Source organism: Diabrotica undecimpunctata, chromosome 3 (genome assembly GCF_040954645.1).
Source record: "Diabrotica undecimpunctata isolate CICGRU chromosome 3, icDiaUnde3, whole genome shotgun sequence".
NCBI lineage: Eukaryota > Metazoa > Arthropoda > Insecta > Coleoptera > Chrysomelidae > Diabrotica > Diabrotica undecimpunctata.
Window position 1 is genome coordinate 30991521 of NC_092805.1, and position 24252 is coordinate 31015772.

General features: G+C 34.2%; 1 protein-coding gene across 20 annotated transcripts in view; it reads left to right on the forward strand.

The window, feature by feature from the left end:
- Positions 1-24252, forward strand: part of LOC140436621 (uncharacterized) — a 290450-nt gene that overhangs the window by 259649 nt on the left and 6549 nt on the right. For 17 of the 20 annotated variants that reach the window (XM_072525593.1, XM_072525594.1, XM_072525595.1 and 14 more), the window contains 3 exons: positions 5826-6950; positions 22203-22293; positions 22361-22384. In XM_072525593.1, coding sequence (XP_072381694.1) covers positions 5826-6950; positions 22203-22293; positions 22361-22384 — 1240 coding nt within the window. The remainder of the gene's footprint in view (positions 1-5825; positions 6951-22202; positions 22294-22360; positions 22385-24252) is intronic. The other 3 variants (XM_072525589.1, XM_072525607.1, XM_072525608.1) reach the window with 3 other exon arrangements.

Consider the following 24252-nt stretch of genomic DNA (forward strand, 5'->3'; position numbering starts at 1 on the left):
AGAAAAACAAGCATTTGAAGACCATGTAGTAGTAATTTGTAAAGTTGCTCTACACTTAGTAGTTAAGAATCTAAATTAATCTGTAGTTGTATCTATATTTGCTTAATGATGCACAAAATACATAGGTTGTGGCTGGCCTTCTGTCTTTGCATTTATGTCTTGCATTATCATCATTATTTCGGATTTTTTCGTAAGTTTTTAAGCCCGATACATCCCTGAAGAATTATTTAATTTCATTATTGGTTTTATCTGTTGTTAGAGTCTATACTTGTAGGATGTTGATGTTAATTCGGTTTCCGTATAATTTTGGGAGTAGAATACGATTCGAGTCGTTTTTGACGCTTCTTTAACTTTACTTATTATAATGCCTATCCCATTCCAGTGCAGTTTTTAGTGTTTACGAAAAGTGGTCACTTTGCTACACTTATAACATTAAAAAATTGGCAAATATCTCACTGCTATTTTTGAACGTAGTCTCCATTACGAGTATGATAATTTTCGCATCTGTATTCTAGCATTTCGAATAATTCTTGAAAGTAATATTCGATATCTCTAAACCACCAGTTAACTACACACATGTTATGACCATTGACAAGAAGTCGTGAGTTCTTTCGATACATTCCAGGATTTAAGAACAAATGCCTTTACGATACATCTGTTCCGTCATTAGGAGTCTTGGTACAATGGGCTTAGCACACACTTTCCTCATGTTTAGTTCCTTATGAAAAATGTGTCAGACAGTTTCTTTACTAAAGTACATGTCTTCTGCAAGTCTTTTTGAACCATTTCTGTCACTTTTTGAGTAATAATCCGACCCGTGCGCTCGTCATCTTCAACATCCTCCCTCCCCTCTTAAAAACGTTTTTATCATTCAAAAACTCTGGCACGGATTAGACAATTATTTCCGTAAACCCTCTGCAAAATTTCATAGCTTTCCGACGCGGACTGCCTAAGTTTTAACAAAAACTGTAAATTGACCCTTTGCTCAGTTTTTTAAACATTTTTTCGCCGCGACAAAATTTTCACTTTCATTATTTGACGAGTAACAATATATGTGTACTCTTATCAACGATTTTATTATATTTCGTTAGATTTCTCTAACCTCTTCAGACAAAAGCTACAGAGTGTTATAAAATGGTGAAATTGTATAATCTACAAAACAAGAGAAAACACTTTTGTGAGGTTGCAGCAAAAAGATGTGAAAAAAAGTCTCAAAATGTTCATTGTAGTGAGAAGAAAAAATGGAATGGGTTAATCTTCTTTAAAAAAAAAATCATGAACCACACATACAAACTAGTTTCCATAAACCACCCAAACAAACTTAGTTTTTATAAGTTTGTCTATATCCAATGGATATATATATATATATATATATATATATATATATATATATATATATATATATATATATATATATATATATATATATATATATATATATATATATATATATATATATATATATATATATATATAAACTCCTGGACAAAATTAACGCACCACTCATATTTTTCTCAATAATTTTTATTTATTGATAATTTACTGTACGACAAGTTGCCTATGGACCTTGACATAGGCAAGTTGACAGTGACAGTTGTTATGTAAGCTTAAAATAGTCTTGTTTTAACACTAATTTGTATTAAACTTCGTTTTAGACTAAAAGTGAGTTAAATTTTTCATTAAAAGTGCCGATTAAAGCAAAGTGCTTGTGACAAACAAGCTTTTTATTTTGATATTTTTCATCAAATGCATGTTTGGAAGTTCATTTGCATAAAAATCAAATAAAAAAATGAACCGCCAAAGAAATTTGTCAATGGAGGAGGCAGTGCGAGCATCGACTCTCCTAGATGAAGGATATTCAATGCGATACGTTGCAGGTTTGTTAGGAAGACATTATTCCAGCATCAGTCGCAAGGTGAGGCGATATAATGAAACAGGGTCGTACCATCGAAGACCAGGGCAAGGGCGAAAACGTTGCACTAATCAAATTAATGATCGTTTTTTGAGACAACGTGCTCTCAGAGATAGGAGAGTCACCAGAAATTTGCTAAAAAATGAACTAGCAGATGTTCGAAATGTCGCGATATCATCTCGAACAGTTATAAGATGTTTACATGAAGCAGAATTGAGCAACAGGAAACCTGCCAAAAAACCCTTGCTTACCAGAGAACACAGGGTTCAGAGATTGAATTTTGCAAGATTGCATCAAAATTGGATCATCGATGATTGGAAACGAGTTCCTTTCTCCGATGAGACTAGAGTAAGCCTAAAGGCTCTAGATGGTCGTGAGCGTGTCTGGCGAAAGCGAAGAGAAAGGTTTGCCAGCTGCAATATCTCTCCTAAAGTACCTTTTGGTGGTGGCTCTAAAATGTTTTGGGGGGGAATTTGCTTTGAAGCTCGTACGGAGTTGGTCCCCATACGTACGAGGTATATGAATGCCCACTATTACTTAGACAACATTATTATCGAACATGTAATGCCTTTTGCTCCGTTTCTTGGACCTATTTTTTTATTCATGCAAGACAACGCTCGTCCTCATGTGGCTCGACAGGTTATTGGCTACCTAAATTATGTTGATATTCCATTATTAGAGTGGCCACCTAACAGTCCGGACATGAATCCTGTAGAGCATCTATGGGACTATTTAAAAAAAAAGATTCGAAGTCGTAGACCCCCTATTGCCAATCACAACCAACTCATTGAGGCCGTTATTGAAGAATGGGAGAATATTCCGCAAGCTTTTGTTGAACATTTGATATCAAGCATGCCTCGACGCATAAATGCAGTCCTAAGAAGTAGAGGAGGGCCTACACGGTATTAGTGTAGATCCACATGCATTTTATGGTGTTACTTTACTATTTTTTTTTCTTTTTGTAATTTGGAGTTATGCTAGCTTATTTACGCATTTCCGGCAAAAACAAATTTTTAAAGAAACAATAAGGCAAATTAAGGTCATGATAAACTTATTTAAGTCATGTTGGACTTATTTGTAGGTGTTTATTATTATTTCAATGTAACTTAGTTTTATTTTGTGTTCATATTGTAAATATTTAGATTAATTTAAGTGGTGCGTTAATTTTGTCCAGGAGTTATATATATATATATATATATATATATATATATATATATATATATATATATATATATATATATATACTATATAACCATACTATAATTAATATAAAATTAGTATTTCTTGGGTTTAGGTTCAATTTAATATTACTTATTGAACCTAAACCCAAGAAATACTAAATATATATTAACGTGGAACTACCAAAGGGAACTTGATAGACTGGCGGAACATAATAGTGTCACACAAGAGCTGGTGACCTTTCCAGAAGAGTATTAGCTACAAAAGGCCGTAGAAATGCTAAAAAGCATCGTCCTTGACGGGAAAAAGCCTAGATCTGAACAGACGACTTCTATAAAAAATGTTTAAAAAATAATTTATGCATAATGCATTACTGATTTCTAGTGCATAGTATGCTGCACTCTATAAAACTAATCGCAGAAATTTGTTTCTGGAGGATAAAGGTATTTTAAAATATTTTAGCGGGCTCTACCTAGGGCACACAGTGGTGTCTATTTTCTGTCATCTAAATTAGATGGCGCTACGTAGCAATACCACCCTTGTCAAGTGGAAAGTTTGCCTAGGTACCTGCATTTTTCTCTCTACTAGTCTATATTCGATGCTAGCTCTACCGGATGAGTTATCAACAAATACTTTTAGAGAGAAAGACATACATTCGTGCATAATATGCTTTATAGCGTAAGTTATCTGAATTTATTCAAGTTTTTCTGGTCCTATTTTCTTCTGAAATTTTAAGATGTTACATGTCTTTGTTCTATATCTTGTTGCAACACACGTGACTTTTTATCCTATTATATTATTATTATTACAGTTGACTAATAGTCTTTAATGTCAGTGTTATTTGACGTAATTGACAAATATTCACTTTAGGGTCAAATGAGAAATAAGGATATACGATCTTCTATTCAAAATAGTTTATTTATGTGAATATGTTTAAACAAATAATAAAGTACGTGTTAATAGAGTCAATAATTTGTAGTATTTCTAAGCTGTAAAAATAATAAAAAATCAAATAACAAGCTTTTCCAATGTGCTACAGTTACGTATGGCTAGAGTATCATTCACGTCAGTGTAATAGACGTGTTTATACGAACAAGGCTTTTATGTACATTTGAAATTACTAACATACTAGATGCTATATTTCTTATATTGATATAATGATATGAGAATGCACTATAAACGTTTAATGTTGGAATTTCTCCGTTTTTTTTGCCTAAGCATCTTAGCCACGTAACATTATTGCCAAATTTCTTACTACCATTGGGTATTCTGATATTAAATACAAAATTTGTAAATTGGGGAAACATTTTATATTTTTCTACTTGTGTAAATGGAATACGTGAAAATTGGATTCTTTCCAGTTCATTAACTCTTCATCTTTGAGTCATATTTCATGTTCTTCGCTTCTGTTTACTCACCTTATCGGTGTACTTTGGATAAATCATACTATGAGTGCCTTCTACGATATTACTAATGTCTTATTATTCTACTTGTGTCATTTCCTCTTTTTTAGCTGCCTCCTAGATCGTTTCAACTGACAACATAATCTTTACTTAATCTACTACTGTGGAATAGTGATCTGGCACTGACATCATACCATTGGCGCAATTAATGGCTGCTTTTCCAGATCTATGAATACCATTAAAAATAGATCCACTAATGCATAAAGAGCTCGATCTTCTGCAAACATCTACGTGAATATCTGGGTAAAAGTGATTTCCATTTTTGGCAATTTTCAAACCGACTTAATATACTTGACTTGATTCAACAAGTACTTAAACCTTTTTTTTTTCGTATTCCTATGTTTTTTTTTATTTAATAAAACTCCAACAGGAATCTTATGATTATTGCTATCTGATCATTCACTTTGATCAATAAGCAAGTTAGTTCTATATACAAAATATTACAAAAAACTTATCTAAGGTAATATTCCTTAGGCTCTAATATATTCCTATGTATTCCTATGTTAACCTGATTTCCTTAAAGAGATTGAGTCCTATAATTTCAGGATAACTGGATTTGCGGTGTTTCTTTTCCTTGTTTGCTTTGTTTATTTGTTTTTGGTCCATTCTTGTCCTTCGAGAAACTGAATAATGGATGGTCACTTCCGATAGATCCCTGCACACCGGGAGAAGGCTAAAAACCTGGGTGTCACCTGATAAATGTATTTGTCCTGAGCTTTTATTCAGACCGTAACCGAGCACCAAGAAAATGTTAAACAGGAAAAAATTCTCATGGTTCCTGTATTGGTCTCTGTTTCGCTATCTGCGTTTAATATTTATTTTACCCTTTACCCATTTAATAATTACTACTTAGTTGGTGAACTTGTTATTGTTGCTTTCAGTCCTGCTAGAATTTACCTTGGTATAAATAATAAAATGGTTTTCTATTGCCATCTTCACAAATTCGCAATCTTAATAAAGGTCTGATTAAGTGCTTTGTCAAAATATATAAAAGAAATAGGTGGCATTAGGAACTAAAATGCCACGTTTATACCTTATTTCCACTTACACAAGTAACCAAATATAAAGAAGTGTTCCCCTACTTTTTTTCCGAGAATTTTAAATAAAAATTTGATAAAAAAAAAATATATAGTGACCACGTATAGGTCAGTAGTTTGTTTAAAATCTCCATCTCGCTTTTGGAAGAGTAGAAATATTTTAGCTGGGTTTTTATTTGCACTATCATTTTCTTCAGTAGTTTTTTTAGTTTTTTTTTATTTTTGTATTTGTAGCCGCATGAAGTTGGTAACAACAACGACATTAAGCACTCCCGTAACATTGGCACCACTAATTTCAGTTACCACCTGAATAACATTAAAACCAAAACACACTCACACATATCATTTTCCAAAGATCATTCCTTGCATGGTGTTGGCAGTTTAAAGAGATCATTATCGTATGTAGATTTGAAAAAAGAGATAGAAAGTTTGATGCCTATTAGAGAAAAGATTGAGCCTACGCCGACGAATGAGAATCGTACGATGTTTAGTGGTAGGAAACAGTCGAAGACTTTTCGGCATTTTCCTAAGATCGTCGTGCATCCTCCAGACGAAACTAATTTGTCGACTAGCATGCCAAATATCCACACGTTTGTCGTTAACGACATGAATGATCTTGTTATTAACAATGTATTTGACCAGAACGCATCTTGTCCTGACCTAACAGACGAGAGGTATTTCAGTAATGATAACACTAGTATTGATACAGACGATATTTTCGAAAGTTTCGATGAGTTTGCAGAAAACATATCTGTCTGTAGCGAGAGTTGTATACCGGATATAAATTTTAAAGACTTCGGTGAATCTCATACTCGGAAATATAACACACATTCGTTGGCCGAAGCCAGAAACTTCTTTGTCAAAGAACCAGTAAGTAGCAAACCAAAACTTATACCACTGCCTAGACCCAAAAAGAAAGACGAAACGCCTAGTGAGTATATAAAACGCAACTGGAAGGAAAAACATTCCGCTTCAATGCCTAAATTATATAAAAGACAAAACACTGAACCAATATTCGAAACCTATCATACCATCCACGGTGGTATGAACATCAGTAACCACTTTCCTGGATTAACACACATTCCATCACCACAACATTTCGATCCCTCTTTGCCTCATTACGCTAGAAACTTCAGCCCTTGTACATGCTTTCACGGCAGCTTAAACAGATTTGATGTAGACTATCAACATTATGCTGAACAGGGGCTGTCGGCCAGGAGTATGAGCTCTATACCACACGAAAACTACCAACTTAACACACGCATACACACTGATGATATCGGCAAATGTTGTGGGGGTGCAAACTGTCAGACAGTGGTGCCAATAACTGACTATTTGGACACTTATTTGCCAAAAACGGTAAGATATTCTAAGACACGAGGCGGGTAAAAATCATTTTGTGAAATGTAGTTTTGAAAAAGGTGATCATTCTAGTTTTTCATATACCGTCAAGCTTAAGTCCAGTTGCTAAAGTGTCTATATCGGATTTTTGTGTCAAATTATAGTTTTTTGTAAAGTTTTTATTAAATGTGTTATATTTAATGTTTCGAACTTTTATAATCTCACTATTGGATTTTCATAAGTAACATAATTTTGTCAGCTGTCGTTCGCCTAGGTATTATTTTGAGAATCAATATACATGCTCATGAAGAACATCCATAGAAACAATATCCAATGAACACTTAAGAGCCTAGGCGCAAAATTTCGGCCCAATGCTTTTTAAATGCATTCATTTTTTTCGAATCCTGAGAAAACTAACAAGTATTTTTGAAAAATTTAAACGCAGAATGAAAGATTACATTATTACCGAGGGCCGAAAGTCCCTTAGAATAAACAAAATTTTTTTTTGGATGAGATATTTGAAATTAAAAATCACACTAAATATTCTCTTCTTTTTCACCCCTGTAACTTATTAAAATAAACATTATAGAAGTTTTCAGGGACTTTCGGCCCTCCGTAATAATGTATTCTTTCATTCTGCGTTTAAATTTTTCAAAAATACTTATTAGTTTTTTCAGAATTCGAAAAAAATGAATGCATTTAAAAAGCATTGGCCCGAAATTTTGCGCCTACCCTCTTAACTAGTTTATAAAAGTCTAAATAGACAATTTTTTATTTTTTGGTAAAGAGGCAGACATTTGCCTGATTAAAACTTAAACTTAACTCACACAAGGCAAATCTTTGAGAAAAACTGTTATTTGACAGATCCTCTATTACCAAAATCTGTATACATTAAGAGGCAAGAACGTCCACATAAATATTTAATATCCTTCATTATTCATACTAGGCAAACTGCCTGTTCAATCTTCGATACCCTCGTAATATATACCGAATATACTCGATACTATTGTATATTGCGCTATGTTATTAATATGTTTCTTTCATTCTATTTCACAATGCATTATAATGTTTTCACTGCTTTACCTATTATATAAAATTTTTGACGTTTATTCTTCAAGCCCAACCCCCAACTTGGAGGGCCAGGGACACTTCTGTTAGGATTACCATACCTTAGCCAAGATGGTCCAGATTTAAGGCGCTGGACACTCGCCTTCACCCATCAGTTCGTGCGTAGGATTTGCTAGTGGCATCTACAAGTGTAGACTTATGCATTACTTGGCATTTATTGACAGCATCCACTTGGCATGGAAACTATCACCAAGACCTATCACACTAGCCGTTCACCCTTCTCCTTTGTCATCCGGTCCCAAAACCGGCAATGGTGGAAAAGATCTTACCACTATAATCAAGCGAAACCGTCTGCAGTGGGCAGGACATCCAGCCCGGGTCCCGGAATCAAACATGTTAAAAAACATCAGGAAGCTGAGAAGATCGGGGTTGCTAACGGGAGAATCCAATCAAGCGATAGAGCAGAATGGCGCAGAAAGGTAGAGAAGGTCGAAGCCCTCTAAGGGCTGCAGCACCGTGATGATGATGATGATAATGATTTTCGTATTCAGATTTTTTTCCTGTAATAAGTCAATACAAAAAAACTCCATATATCAGCAGATAGGACTCGCTAATAAGCATAGGTAACAAGCTTGTCTTGCATTTCCATTTATCGTAGGCGCGATTGTGGCCTAGGTAGATCGAAGGCCTTTGGTGTCGAATGATGCGGATTCGTTTCACACTACAAAATCAAAAAGGTCTGACGAATCACGAAATCCTAATCTGCTTGTGTAGGAATCGACGATAAACTGTAGATACTCGGTAGCTGTGTACACTTAATGTACACAACATATATATGCAGAGGAATTGCGTATGCTCAAAATTTAGTATGGCACATTAAGAAGTAGGCCTTTTCTATATCTGCTAGCGCTTTCTGCACCAGCTCAGCAACCTTATTCCCTTCGCATTAAACATCCAGTTCTAAAGCACCAACTTTCTGGGCACTTGATCATTGCCCATCTCAGTATATTCGCTTTCATGAGCTGCTCCGTTGATGTTCGCTTGAAAATATGTCAATTTTCCTGCACTCTCCATTTTTATTTATTTCTGAAAATTATCACTAGAGTTTGCCACCTGAAAGACAGACGGGATCCCCAATAAATATATATGTAGTTTTAATATTATGGTGGTTTGATTTCAAATAAAATTACCGAAAAAAGTTCGAAACATTAAAATTTTGGGGGCAATTCGATAACTTAACATTTTGTATTGTGTTCGCACGTTTACAAAACGGGGAAATGTGTGGAATGATTTCCTTTACATGAAAGACTAAATATGTTTTCAAAAATGTCGATACAATCATTTAAAAGCTAAATAGTAATGAACCGCTTGCTTCGTCATTACGACATTCTTTGGAAACGTATTCCAGTTAATGGGGCTATAGTTTCGCATAATAAGCAATATTGTAGGTCAATGCCTGGGCACCTTTGCGATAGTGATTAGATGTATTAGAGAGACAGAGTCACAAACTTAAATACTACACAATGAATGAATCAATCATACATAACAGATTTATCAGAACAATCAAGATAAACGTTATTCTGCAAGTATTATTAGAGTTATTTTAGAATTTTAATACTAATACGAATGAGTTAGAGCCACCTATTATTATTCTATTATTTATTCTTACAGTTAACACCGTATTATTTCTACAGTTCCACTGTACCAGATTACTCCTAAGACATCATTCTTTTTGATCTAAGCCTTATATGATTTACTCATGGAAGATATCTTTTTATTTTGTACTGTTTCGTGTTGCATTAATTTTATCTGGATATTCGATTGAATTTAATTATTTGGGCTCTAGTTAATGATAAATGGCATTTCATATTTTATTTTCATGCAACCTTTTACTAGAAATTTCAAATCAAAAATTTGACAATAAGCGCTCTCAAAAACAATATCTTAATAAAATAGGAAAGACTTAGACAATGAAATACAAAAGGCGTGTAAGGAAGACATAAAGGCATATTAAACGAGTAGACGAAGAACTTAAAGCAATTTACTGTTTTTATTGAAAATAAGCCACAATTTTACTTGAAAATAAGTTAATTCTGACATTTCGATTTCCAATTCGCAAATCGAATTTAAAGAGCTTTCAAAGCCCAAACGCAAATTAGAAAGAAACAATCACAGATGCCAACAAGATTGCTGGAGTATAGAGACAATTGAGTAAAAAACTGTTACATGGTACTGATGGAATCGTGAATCATAATAGAGATTCTAGTTAGATAGAGACTTCAATTCTAAGAGCGTGATAATAAGCCGAAATAAAGCAATGAGAGCAATCGGTATCGACACAATCCATAAGCTATTTGTCATGATTGGCAGCAGGGCGAGCTTAAAGCTTTTAGCAAATTACTCTGATGAATTAAAAAGCCAAATATATAGCATTGGAGCACAAATTAGTCAAACTTTCCGCGTGTGAATCGGTATCAATAGAGTATTATAACTGTTATTTCAACGTGAGATGTGCCGTCTACTTTGATGGTCATGTACGAAATCGATTTAATAATACCGTTATCTCTCCTAGGCTACCGAAATGTGCAAAATATTAAAACTTTTAGCATAAGCTTGTTATTGCTCTAATGCATTAAAAAGTCAAATATATAACGGTATCATTAAATCGTTTTCGTTCATAGCCATCAAAGTAGATGGTACTTCTGTACGCTAACCACTGAAGTGGGAAATATTCTGAAATCAGTATGTCCACCTACAGCGTCTTCAATGGACACGTCATGTATTTAGGATGGAAAAAAACAAGCTTCTAAAAAAACTGTTGAATGCCAGAATGCAGGGGAAGGACCTATTGGAAGACCAAGAAAGTGATGGGTGAATGATGTGGATGAGGACGCCAGAAATCTCCTTGGCAGTCGATCGTGGAGGAGAATGGCTACAGACCGTAACCGATGGAGAGGTTTGATGAAGGAGGCCAGGGCTGGAATTGGGCTGCAGAGCCATAGGATGGATGAAGTTGGACCTTTCGAGTTTGTACCAGCTCGAGTTGTCTGACAAGGCGGGGACACTGAAATAACAGCCATTGATACCGATTCAAACGCGGAAGTAATCAAGCAGAAATCACAAGCATAACGGAATACGAAGTATTGGGAAAATTCAACTACTTAGAATCGATAATAACAACTAATTGTGGATGTGAAGAATAAATAAGACGACGACTAACAATAGCTAGATCAGCAACAACAAAACTGACGAAGATCTGGAAAGACACCGACCTAACTAAACCCACGAAACTTTGCTTTGGATGTACACTGATATTCGCTATTGCAACATATGCCTCTGAAACTAAGGATTTTACGAATTCCATGGACAGCATATCGTACTGTTTATGTATATTTAGTTCGTAAGAACTAAATATAGACTCATTACAAAAATAAACAGCAATGTTCTGAGGTACTTTTGTCACACCATTAGACGGTAAGAGGACATGGAAAGACTGATCATCGAAAGTAGAGTCGAAGGCAGAAGATCAAGAGGCATGTTTTCTTCACGGTGGTCTGATCAAATTAAGAAATTCACATGACTCTCCATTCCGGAAACATCTCATAAAACCCAGAGTTGAATTGTCAATCACAGTTAATCAAACGTCATGACATCACCATATCCTTTTGTAGGATAACGGACTGAGGAGGGAGACCATATTATGAGCAAAGTATTGCAAGCATGGATAGGTAGATTAAAGATATATGGCAAAAGAATCATGAACCTTAGGTATGCGAGCGATACCCTAATGATAGCCTGCTCACAAGAGGAACTGGTTCAAATAATTAGCAAGCTAGACATGATAAACAGGAAATATGGTCATTTGCCGAACTAAAAAAATACTCTCCCGCACGCTGGGTGGATCAAGTCACACCAAAGGCAGAAAAAAATTAAGAACCATGATCCGAGGAATCTGTTTTCGTCATTTTTCTATTCTTCATCGAACATCTCTACTCTACTCTAGTTTCTTATTTCTTTACAGCTATACTACTATAGAACGAACATTGTTCCTGATCGTTGTTCAGTCCACAATAAATTTTCAAATTGTACGCCCATCTGTTCTTCCCGTTCTTTTATCCAAATTGATAACAAAATTTTCAAAAAGTTGACTACTTACATTTCCAAAAGAACTATTAAACATTCTTGTTTATGAGTTAATAGTTGTCCACTTTCAGTTAAAAAAACTCCCAAAAATTAAACTAATTTTAACATATTCACATCCTCCTTCTAGTTATTGTGTAAACAAAAGAATAATACATGCATTCTCTACTACGGCTTCTTTCTGTTGTGAAAAAAGTATATTTCCAGGCGTCTTGACTGAAAAGTCGTATTCGAAATTTGAGGTATTTTAGATATTTAGGGAACGATATACACTTTTGTATGACAGATCTTATTAACAAAAGCCTGTTTAAAGCTTTTATTAAACAGATCTGTTGCTTTTTTTTATTTGAGTTTGAGATAAGTCTCAGTATATTAAATGTTGCTTTCACTAATCTCCTTAATTTTTTAATATGTGGATGTAGCTTGGCGTTTGTGTTTGTAGAATAGTAACTAATAAATAATCTTAAAACAATATTATGGGCCACTTATCCTCAATTCTGGGCAGAATTATGGGTACTAATTTGTTTTACAATAGCAGCAGGTAAATTTTTTTATTAACTACGGAAACATCAACACCTTTGTCCAGAACACACATATATAAAAATACGTTTAAACATATCACTTTGACTCAGTTTCATATGGGTAGTATATTCTTATATATATTTTTGATTTTATTATCTTTTTTATTGTCGTAATTGTTAATAAGATACAGTGGATTATCAAATTATTTGAACAATCTGGTAAGAAATTTTTGTTTAAAAAGTTTTTATAAACTAGGGCTATGAATTGTTTTTGATTGCTTTTGCTGTATGGTTCTAAAACTATTTGTGTGTGGCATGTTTAACACAGATATTTTTAGATGAGATTAAACCACAATTAATTGTAATGACAATTACATTTTTTATTTTGTTTTAAAGTTTCGATTTCCAATCCGGAAATCTTTGTCAAAAAGTCAAATAAAAATTGTGAAATTATCGTTAACCTATAAATGTTTATGATTGGTGGTAATAAGCATAGACATGTAATACAAATAGACGGACTGTTGCAATGCACGTTCGTTCCCCCAGTGGGACAGAGAAAACTGACGCAAAGCAGTCCCTGCATCTGTTTCTAATGGATCGGGTTTATGGATCATGTGATCTTCCCATTGGTCATTTAAGTCACGTGGTCGATAAACCCGGTCCATTAGAAAGAGGTGCAGGAACTGTTTTCTCGCTTACATTGACACGTTGAAAAAGTCGTTGTTCGTGACTCTGGTCAAAATTTTCAATGGTCAGTATACATTTCTAGGTTGCTTTCATAGTACAAGAAGCGTTGGCAATAATCCTTAGCACTTTGTTTTGTAATCGCTAGATGATGTCTAAATTATTCTTACTAGCATAACCCTACAGCTGGATGTCATATGTCCATATAGGTTTTAGAATCTGTCTGTCAGAAAATACTGTACACAAGTATTTTGTTGTAGATGGACAGTCGTGCCATACTTTATCAAAAACTTGCTCCACATGGACAAAGACAGCGGAGCAAACTTTCTTTTCTTCTAGTGACCTCTCTATTATGTACGTTATTCTATGGACTTGGTCGATAGTTTAATGACTTTCTCAAAACCCAAATTGGTGTGATACAATTAGAGTCTTAGCGACTCGCAATAGCAATAGCGTCTTAGCAATAGCTTCAAAATTAGTAAGGAAATCGCCTGTACGATGATACTCTATGTGGTTGCTTTCCGAGTTTAAGGATCATTATGACCTCTGCTACTTTCCATATCTTAATCTGAACGAGGCATTTATAAGATATGTCAGCTTTACTATGGCTTTTCTAGGGAGTTGTTTTCCCCAGTAATTAAATCAAACCCAGGTGCTTTTCTGGCATTGATGTTTGCTTTAATTTCGTTGGACACTTCTTTTGGAGTGACTAGTTAATTTCATCTTCTTTCTGTGTGACGTTTCACCGATCAAGTGTGTTATTACGTTCATTTGGCTGAAATGTTTCCCCGAGATTTCAGCAAATTTACTACCCTTTTCTCTAAATTGATTTTTGTCCAGCTTTCATCTGTATTTCTTAATGAGGCATTTTTCAAGATCGGTTGTTTTAATTTCTTACTGACTCTCCAGAGGGAATAATCAAATCTGCTATCATTTGTTAGTTCTCTTAGATAGTTACTAATTGATTCGTTTTAATTTTTTTCTAATTTTTCTTTAAGTTGTTGAATAACATTATTTAGGTTAGTTTTATCAGATGGAGCTCTAGAGTGCTCCCAGATCAGAGTTTTCTTTTCTCCACGATAAATTTTCTAATTTCTTTAGGGTAGTTATTACCTTTAACTCTATGGATCAGTTCAAGTGAGTTATTCCACGCAGTGGATCTGTTAGTCTAGTAGTTAGTTTGGGAGGTGGCTGATTTTGTCTGGTATTGTCACTTTTCCATCCATCCATCCAGTAAAGGATGGGAGAGTGGTCGGAGTTCATGTCCATGCTTCTTCAGTATGTAAATAATTAACAGAAACATTTCTGGTTATAAAGAAATCAATCGGGTCTGAAATTTTGTTGGCTGAAGTCAGTTTTTATAGAAATGTCGAAGAAACAGCGGGCAAAAAGATGCGACGAATGCAGATTAATTAGTTTATTGAGCCACACATTAAAAATTTTTTCTTCGCAATATTCATTGCTCTGTGTACCCGTGAGGCATTTTTTGGTTTTTGATTAATAATATTAAATATCTTTAATACCTCGCGTTTAAAAAAAAAATAGCTTTAATTTGATCTTAAAAACATACATGTACGTCATGAGCAGCATATTTAATTTCAGAGAACGAAATAAAAATTTTGTTCAAAAATTAATTTTTGATTGATAACCTAGTATCAATGTGTTCTCATATTCTTAAATGTATGTAAAAATGTGAGTTTGATTAACTACGTGATGATCGTAGTGATCTTGCAGTGAGATCTTAGACTATAATGCCTATAATGTCGAGGCCAAATAAGTCAACTGTCAAATTGGTATTACCACACACTGCCAATTATAAACATTAAGAACCCTTTCAGACGAAGCACGAAGCGACTGGTGTCGGACACCGGTGGCCGCCACCGGTGGTTCGTCAGCCGCGTTAACGAATTAGAATTACATGGTTTGATCATGAATATCAGTAAAATAACATTAGCGACAAGTGCATTGTTATTAATCCGACCACGACGCAGCAGGAGACAAAATAAAGTATCATGGGTGCATCCACCATTAGTGCAGGGATATCAAAACCTCTTTGGTCCCTTTCTTTATAAAATCTTTTTAACAATTTGATACTATTCCTTCCTATGTATTTCTTTTAACAATTTTGTGGTTATATTGTTCTAATTTATGGTTCCAGAAAACTGGTTCCTCTTTAACAGTACTTATAACAATCAATTGTGGGTTAATTTCATATAAAATAATATTTATCTTAAACCTGCCACCAGAAATCAGTTCCAGGACCATTTTAAAGTAAAATATTGTTTCTTTCATCTAGATTTAAGACACCTTGTGATGAAATATAGCCCTTGGATGTTACTCAAAACTATCCTATATGTAGGCTTGATTCATTATCTTAAGTGTTTTTTTGTTCATTCATATTCCTATCTCGATAAGCTACAAAATTAATTATTTTAATTTTTAAATTCATATTTCATAAAATGTGATAATGTCAAAAAATAGAAGTAAACATTGTATAAATATTTTTAATTAATATATCAAACAATTTTTAAACAAAAAGTTCAATTTTACAGAATGGCTCAAATAATTGTATCACCCACTGTATAAAGTCAGCCCTACAGAAAAGGATTCTATACATTGTATACATGTATTAGTAATAATTTTCCTTCTTCGTATTATTAAATTTAAATAGCTAACGAATTTCTAAAATACATTTTGTCCTTTCTGCATAGTCATTCTCTTCCTATTTATTCTCTGCGCTTACGGTGTTATCTTTGTACGTCTTATTCCTACTATATTTAGTATTTTCTCTTTTCCAGTATGTCATCATCTAGAATTAATCATAATAATTAAAAATCTGTTTTGTGTCGAGTTAAAAGAAGAAACACTTGCTAGTCTTTTTATGACGATTCATGAACTGTGGTTTAGTTTCACGTACTGTCTATTATGGACTTCACACGGTCAAGATTGTTAGTGGAACTTAATCAAATTGATCTGCCGGTGAAGTAGAGTGACTAATTTAAAATCAAGCCAGTGTTTGTATCTTGACTCTTTCTTCAAATTCAATTTAATGTATAGGAACATTGATGTTACACATCGGCGCATCATACACATACATGAAATTCACACACGTTTGTTAAAAAAACATTTTTGGAAGACACCAGACATAAATTGTTGGGAATTAACATTAGTTATAATTTTTTTTATATTCATTCGGTATTCCACGAATGTTTTTATGCATAAAATGCATTACTATGTTAAAGAAGAATGCATAGTTCTGTATTTTATAAAATTTTGTGTATAGTACAACGAAGCTGGCAAATATTTCTGAAGTTTGTGAATAAATAAATCTTAGTTTTCCACATTATTATACGTCGTATTCGTATTTTTTCACGCCTATGTACGATTAAAAGTATATTTTTTAAAACAACTTATTTCAACGTGCTTACTACTAGAATTCATTTTGATACTTCCCTTTTCAGTCGGATCCCTAGTATTTGACAAAGATACTCCATTGTTCACTTCCTTTTTTTAAACATTCAAATAACAACTGTCATAAAAAGTTTCCTTATTTTTTTTTGTTTACATTGTGCTGTTGTTGTTGTTTTATATTTTTAGTTGTCCTTGTGTTTTCACACAAAGTAGACTCTGAATGTTACTCCTTTGTATTTGTCCTTGATCACCTAGATATTTTTTATCGTCTTTAACATTCCTTTTGTTTGCTGTCTGTCCTTGCTATTGCTGTACACTTCGTGCTACAATAGATCTATCGCTCGATGTTTTTATGGAGAAATTAACTCTACAAAGAACGGTGAATAAAATAAACATATACAATAGTAAAACAGAAAGCTTTAAGGTTAAAGAAGTAGTGCGACAGGGTGATCCATAATCACCTATATTGTTTAGCATAATATTAGAAAAGCAAAGGTTACAAAGCAAATATTAATAGAACAGGTCTGATCTACCACAAAAAACATCACTGCTTAAAATTTTCAGACTATTTGGTAATCTTGGCTAGAAGTAAAACTCCCAGAAGAACTCGATAGAAGCAGTCACAAAACGAAGAGCTGGCAGCAACGATAGGATTGTATATCAATGAAGCAAAAACAAAGTATATGGCTGGACAAATAAATAATTTGTACGCGGACAATACATAACAAAAACAACAACAAAGGGAACACAATATAAATTCGAAGAAGTTGAAAGATTTGAGTACTTAGGAACTGTCCTCACAAGAGAACCTAACTGTGAAGAAGAAATACAGAAAAGAGTTATCTCGGGCAAACGCGCCATATTTGATCTCAATAGGTTAGAAGCAAAAATATGTCTAGAAGAGCAAAGTTAAGGACCTACAAGACCGTAAGAAGACCGATCGTGACGTATGCTTCTGAAACATGGATCACAACAAAAAAATATCAAGAGTAGTTATTGGTCTGGGAGCCAAAAATACTGCGCAAAATCTTTCGCGGGAAAAACTTGAATAGACAATGGATAAGAAGAACAAATAATGAGCTAACTCAGCTTTATCAAAAACATAATACAGTAGTAATTCAGGCGCAAATACTGAGATCGTTGGGCCATTTTCAGAGAATGGTTCCATTTAGAATTCCCAAAAATAATACTATACTAAATATATACTACTAATAATACTAGTGCATTGGCAGGCAAAAGGCGATTAGGAAGACCGAGTTCAAGATGGAGTAACGAAGTTGGAAGAAGGTGTGAGAAGACTTACGTACCGAACTGGAAAAGAAAAGCAACTGAAAAAAGGGAATCGAAAACAATAATACATCAAGCCATGGGTATACTAGGCTCGTAGTGCTTACATATTATTATTATTCTTGTGTCAATCATAATGTCCGTTCTGCATCTTTGAGTGCTGTTTTCACGTTTTATTTATAATTAATGAGAGGCTGCAGTATATTTCATGTTTTAATAGATCTTCTAAGTATTTCTCTTTATAGGCAATTCTGCTTGTTCTATGGAAGGTTGTCACTCCATCTTTTGCGTAGTTTTTCTATACTTCTTCGGCTGGTTGGTGATTTATCTCTTGCTATTTTGACCACACAGTTCTCCCCCCTCTGCTTATGTGGTTATTCCATATTTTCTGTTTAGTGTAAATTCGTTTATTTTCTACATTTTTTTTCTAATGTCTTCACTCCCCTTCCTCTTTCGATCTCTCAGCGTATTTCTTGTAATTTTTCTCTGTACTCTCATCTCTGCCGTTTTCAGTAGTTCTTCTGTTGTGGCTTTGTCGGATCTTGTTTAGGATGCATATGTCATTATTGGTGTTACACTGACTTTATAAATTCTTTACTTCATCTGTGGTAATATGTCGTTTTCGCCACATAGTGTTATTAAGGCTTCCTGCCTACATCTAACATCTAACCGAGATACAGGCCCACCAAGTCTAATCTAAGAAGTTCAGAAAGCCATCCACCAAGCGAAACGAAGGAAGGCTTCTGGTCCTCACGAAATACCTTCAGAATTGTTACAACTATTAGATAATAATGGGAATGTTGCGATTATTTTTCTTTAACAAGATATACAGCAGCGGCAAATTACCAGACAACTAGTTAGAATCAATATTTATAATTATTCCCAAGAAAAGAAATGCCAAACAGTGACTATCGATTTATCAGTTGAATCACACGCTCATTGTGAGGGGATAACTGGGAAAGAGCTTTCAATGCTTAGACTCAGTTGGTTTGGACACGTATGATATTAGATTTCTCAAAAATCTTTTCTACAATCAGACCGCTTGTATTAAGGTGGATCAAGAGCTTTCATCTAAAGTTTATATTAGGCATGGTGTCAGACAGGGATGTGTTATGTCACCGATGTTTTTTAATGCCTACACTGAACCAGTTTTTGAGATAGCGTTAAATAATCGTCGCGAAGATGAAAGTCGTTGAAAGTGACGAGGAAATTTCGACAAGAATAGAACTTGCATGAAAAAGCTTTAACTGGCGTTCAGTATTGTGCAGTAGAAGTCTGTCATTGACCACACGTCTTAAGGCTATTGGAAGTGCTAAGTCTGGTCTGCTTTGTTCTATGGGTGTGAAACCTGGACAACAAAAATAAAAAATTTTAATAACTAAAAAGCGTTCGAATTGTGGTGTTTGCAGCGCATGCTTAAAATCCTGTGAACAGCACACTGAGCACACATATCTAACGAACGTGTACTAGAGACCATGTACAAAGAGCGAAGATTTTTCATCATCAAAATACTTCGGTCATATAATGAGAGGACCTAAATATCGCTTACTCCGGTTGATCATTCAGGGCAAAATCGAAGAAAAACGCTGGGTCGGAAGAAAACAAATGTCCTGGCTGCGTAACATTAGACAGTGGACAGGTCGAACGGTCGAGGAATTGTTTCCATCTAGCTTTCCAGACTCAATAGAAGGTATATCTATCAATGGAGAAGTTTGGACAACTTAAGTTTTGCAGACGATACAGTAATAATGACGGATAACAACAATGATTTACAGAACGTAATGCAACGCCTTAATGAACGCTGTCATGAGTACGGACTGAAGATAAATTTAAAGAAAACTAAATGCATGATCATGATCAGACTAAATCTGTACATGTAATTATCCAATTGACTATTGACGATACTGCAATTGAGAGTGTTAATAACTATAAATACTTAGAAACATGGATAACATCAGACCAAACCAAAGAAATTAGGACACGCATTGAAATAGCATGTGCATCGTTCATTAAACTTAAAAAGTTTCTTTGTTGTCGGGATATAAGGGTAGAACTACGCCTGAGAATGCTTCGATGTTACTTGTTCTCTACTCTTCTTTATGGCTTGGAAGCGTGGACACTAAAACAAGTCCATCTGAATAAGTTGGCCACCTTTGAATTTTGGTGTTACAGAAGAATCCTACGAATATCATGGATTCAAAGAATGTCAAACATGGAAGTAACTAGAAGGATAGGAAATGAGGAGGAAATAATATTAACTATCAAAAGACGAAAACTCGAGTACTTAGGACATGTGATGAGAAGGCAAAAATACGCATTATTACAACTTATTATGCAAGGCAAAATCCGAGGAAAGCGAAATGTGGGAAGACGAAGAATATCCTGGCTTAAGAACTTAAGGGAATGGTTTGAATGCAGTAGTGCAGAACTTTTTAGAGCGACAGTCAACAGAGTCCGCATAGCCATGATGATTTCCAACCTCCGATAGAAGATGGAACTTAAAGAAGAAGAAGCTGCCGACCGAGAAACATTTCATCCGCTTGTTAATACGATAACCAACGCTCGAAAACAAGCACGGCACACAAAGAAGAAGAAGACATCCTACCAGTCTATTTGCTATCTGTACTTGATATCTCACTTCTTTGTCCGGGTTTCCATAGCTGAACAGTATAATTCCAAGGTATTTTATTTCCATCTGATTGGTTCTTTGCTGATGACTATTGTTTTAGTTTTCTAAGTTGAGATTGTCATATTAAATTAACAAATCTGTTGAATCATCTAATGATTCAACAACCTGTTTAACAAATGTTTCAGGTAACTCGATTTTCGCCGTTTTATCGGTGATAAGAGATCTGTCTTTTTCGACAGGAAAGATTGTTTTCACGTCCAGAGCTTCTGTAAATAGTCGCTCTGATGAGTTCTGTTAGGATGAAATACGTATAAGCGAATATACAGAGGCACTATACGTGAAATCAGATCTTAACTGTCTTTCTTTTAGATCTCTATTTATTTATTCGTTTTTGTTTTCATTCGAGATGCAATTGCATTTGTTCGGATCGACGGACTTTCGTTACTGTCTCTTAAAGCTATATCGTTAAATCTTAGAGCTCTTAGAATCTTTTAGAGCTCAAATAATGCTTGTATGACATTTTTCACTCCTTCGGTTGTTTCATAAATATCCTTTCACGTATGATATCTATATCTTTCACTCTATATCTTTCACATGATACGGTATTGTTATGTTACGCGTATCTCTATATCCGACAGACACTTTTTCTTCGGAATATTTACAATTCTTATTTAATTCTATGAAATTTAATTTTCCTTCTCCATTTTCTTCTACAGCTTCCAAGTACATACAGCTATAACTACGCTAACTACTTTTAATCATTGATCGTCTACAACCATGTATAAATAAATATTTTCTCGATATTTTTTGCGGTAATTATTATTATGGTCATCCTCTTTATCTTCAACGATACAGGACCACATTTTAAGTCCATACACATTCACCAACTTTTATTATGAATTTCATTGGCAATCTTGCTCACCATCAGCGATCGTCTTTATCAAAAATCAGAAATTTATGGGAAAATGTTCTTCTAGTTCATTCATTTTATAAAAAAACAGGCTTGTTTAAACAGTTGTATAAATAAAACAAAATAATTGCCTAGTCAGATTCTTGTAATAAGTATTGACTGGTTTAGCACTATAATTATAAAAGAAACCGTAATTTCATTGACATCAATGAAATCCATGGGCTAGGCTAGACCTTTTTTGCACTCGAAACTATTTTAATGTAAAAGAAAAGACAGTTAAGATTTGATTCCACGTATAGTGCCTCTGTATATTCGCTTATATGCATAATCCTACCAGGATTCATCAGAGTGACTGGTACAGAAGCTCTAAAAGTGAAATTAAATCTTTTCCGTCAAAAGAAACAACAATAAAATGTCTTCAACATGGACGCTATCGCGACATCTGAAAATAATATTTTAATGTATTTTTATTTGATTGCATAAATTATTTAGAATTAAATACGATTCATAGATTCAAAGATTTCAGAAATGTTCTCTAGCCTGCCGATACATTTTCGTGGAAAATAAAATATATGATTCTATCCGTTAACATTACTTATCCTTTTTTTCTTGTTCTTTAGGAGGAAACATTCGAAGAAATGCTGAATCGCCAGAAGGCTGAACTAAATGCTTTAATGGAAGCTCATAGAAAGCAACAGTTAGAATACATGGGTAAATATAAAAGGCAGAAAGACGGAGAAAATAGATGAGTTTTATTTTCTTTTTGTTTTTGTTACAGAGTTTCATCGAAAATTAACCGAAGGTATATATAACTTGATTTATTTTTTTTTATTATTTAATTAATGTTTTTATTCATCACGCAGACTTTAACTAGATGAGCTTGACAAGATCATAAGGTTTAACTTAAAAGATTCAATAATTCTTAAGTGTTACTTGCACCAATTCTATTATCATAAAACAGTACTCTCTGACACTCATGTCGTTAGTAGTAAGCCCATTTATGTTATTCATGAGATTTATTTTTTACATGTTACATCTGTAGCTATCCCAATGTATCTCTTCTAGGATTATCATGATACATATTTGTATAAGTCATAATACTTTTAGGTTCAGAATTAATTATTCGATAAATCAATACAGTATCTTTGCTATCATGACTTGTCACGATTTCAGATAAACAATTTTGGCTTCTATCCATTTTAATTTGAAGAAGAATATTTAGAACATCACTAAATCCGGTTTTGATGTTAATTTACCCAATATTATAATTGTCCCAATTTGAGGAATATCTCGTAATGATTATAAAATTTTACTAGAAATTTATTTAACAGATTGTACTTCTCTCAATTTCTTAACTAACAGTGATGAAGGAATGAATTATCGATTTATCCTGTGATTCGTTACTGCTCATCTTGTGTTGATTTGAAAACCTCTTTTAGAAGAGTTCATGTCTTGTTCTTCATAGCTCAGGCGAGGCACTTCTCTGGTACTTGGTAGTGAGACCTTTATACCAAATTCTCTGTTCATGGAATTCCACCAAGAAGTTCCGTATTCTAGATTAGAGCCACCAGCTTTCTTGGGGAAGTTTAAGGATTTCTGCTGGATGGTCAGGTCAGATCTACAAATGGTACAGGATCCAATTTTAGTTTGATATATTCATAATTAGCTCCCTTGATCTTTTGTATATTATGCTTATTGCCCTATGGTGGTTCTTCCGTCTGCATGGTTACCCCTTTCGGTCTCCTGCCAGGAAGTGATTGTTGCAAGCTTTGTTACATTAGTGTGCCAGCATGAGTCGATTTCTTTCCACCCAAGTGCATAAAACTAGAACGATGGTGTAGTAATGTGGCTTCCAGTACAGACTGTTCCTCCAGTACAGACACTCAAATGTAGTCCGCTATCCTCGGATTGCCCAGTGTTGCCCGGACTGGCTAATTTTATCTTCAAGTTGAAATTTAAGGACTTTTCGGATCTTTAATATCTTCTCTTCTTTTTTTATGTAGGCATGACTGTCTTTTTCAATGTGTCTCTATTAAGATCCATTGTTTTCGTGGTTTTTCTACTGATCATCTTCCTATTGGGGAACCGTTTCTTGTTTTATAATTATTAATTAACTATTCGGCTTATATAATCGTTCTATTCTACTCTTCTATTTCTTACCCAGTTCTTGATGTTCTCCACCTTGCATCTACGTCGTATATCTGTACTTCTAGCTCTGTCCCATAATGTGTTACCGTCAATGTTTCTGTTTTCATCTCTGCTGTTTCTAATATCCTTTTTGTCCTCTTTGTGTCATGTCGTGTTTCTGCTGCGTATGTCATTGGTTTGATGACTGTTTTGTAAATTCTGCCTTTCATTTCTTTCCCGATATTTTTTTTTCTCCATATTTTCTCCACTTCTGTTTCGAGCGTTCCGTAGCTAGATAATGTGATGCCTAGATATTTAAACTCCATCACTTGTTTTGTATCTGACCTTCCAGCTCCAATTTACATCTTAGTAAATTTGCTGTTGGCATGTTAAATTTTCTGACGGTTATATTAAATTGGTACAGCATACGTTGTAAATCACCTTCACTTTGAGAGAGTAGTATTGCGTCGTCTGCATAGCAGATTATTTTAAGTTGTTTTTCTCCCATTTGGTATCCTTTTTAGTTCTTACTTTTTTATTATT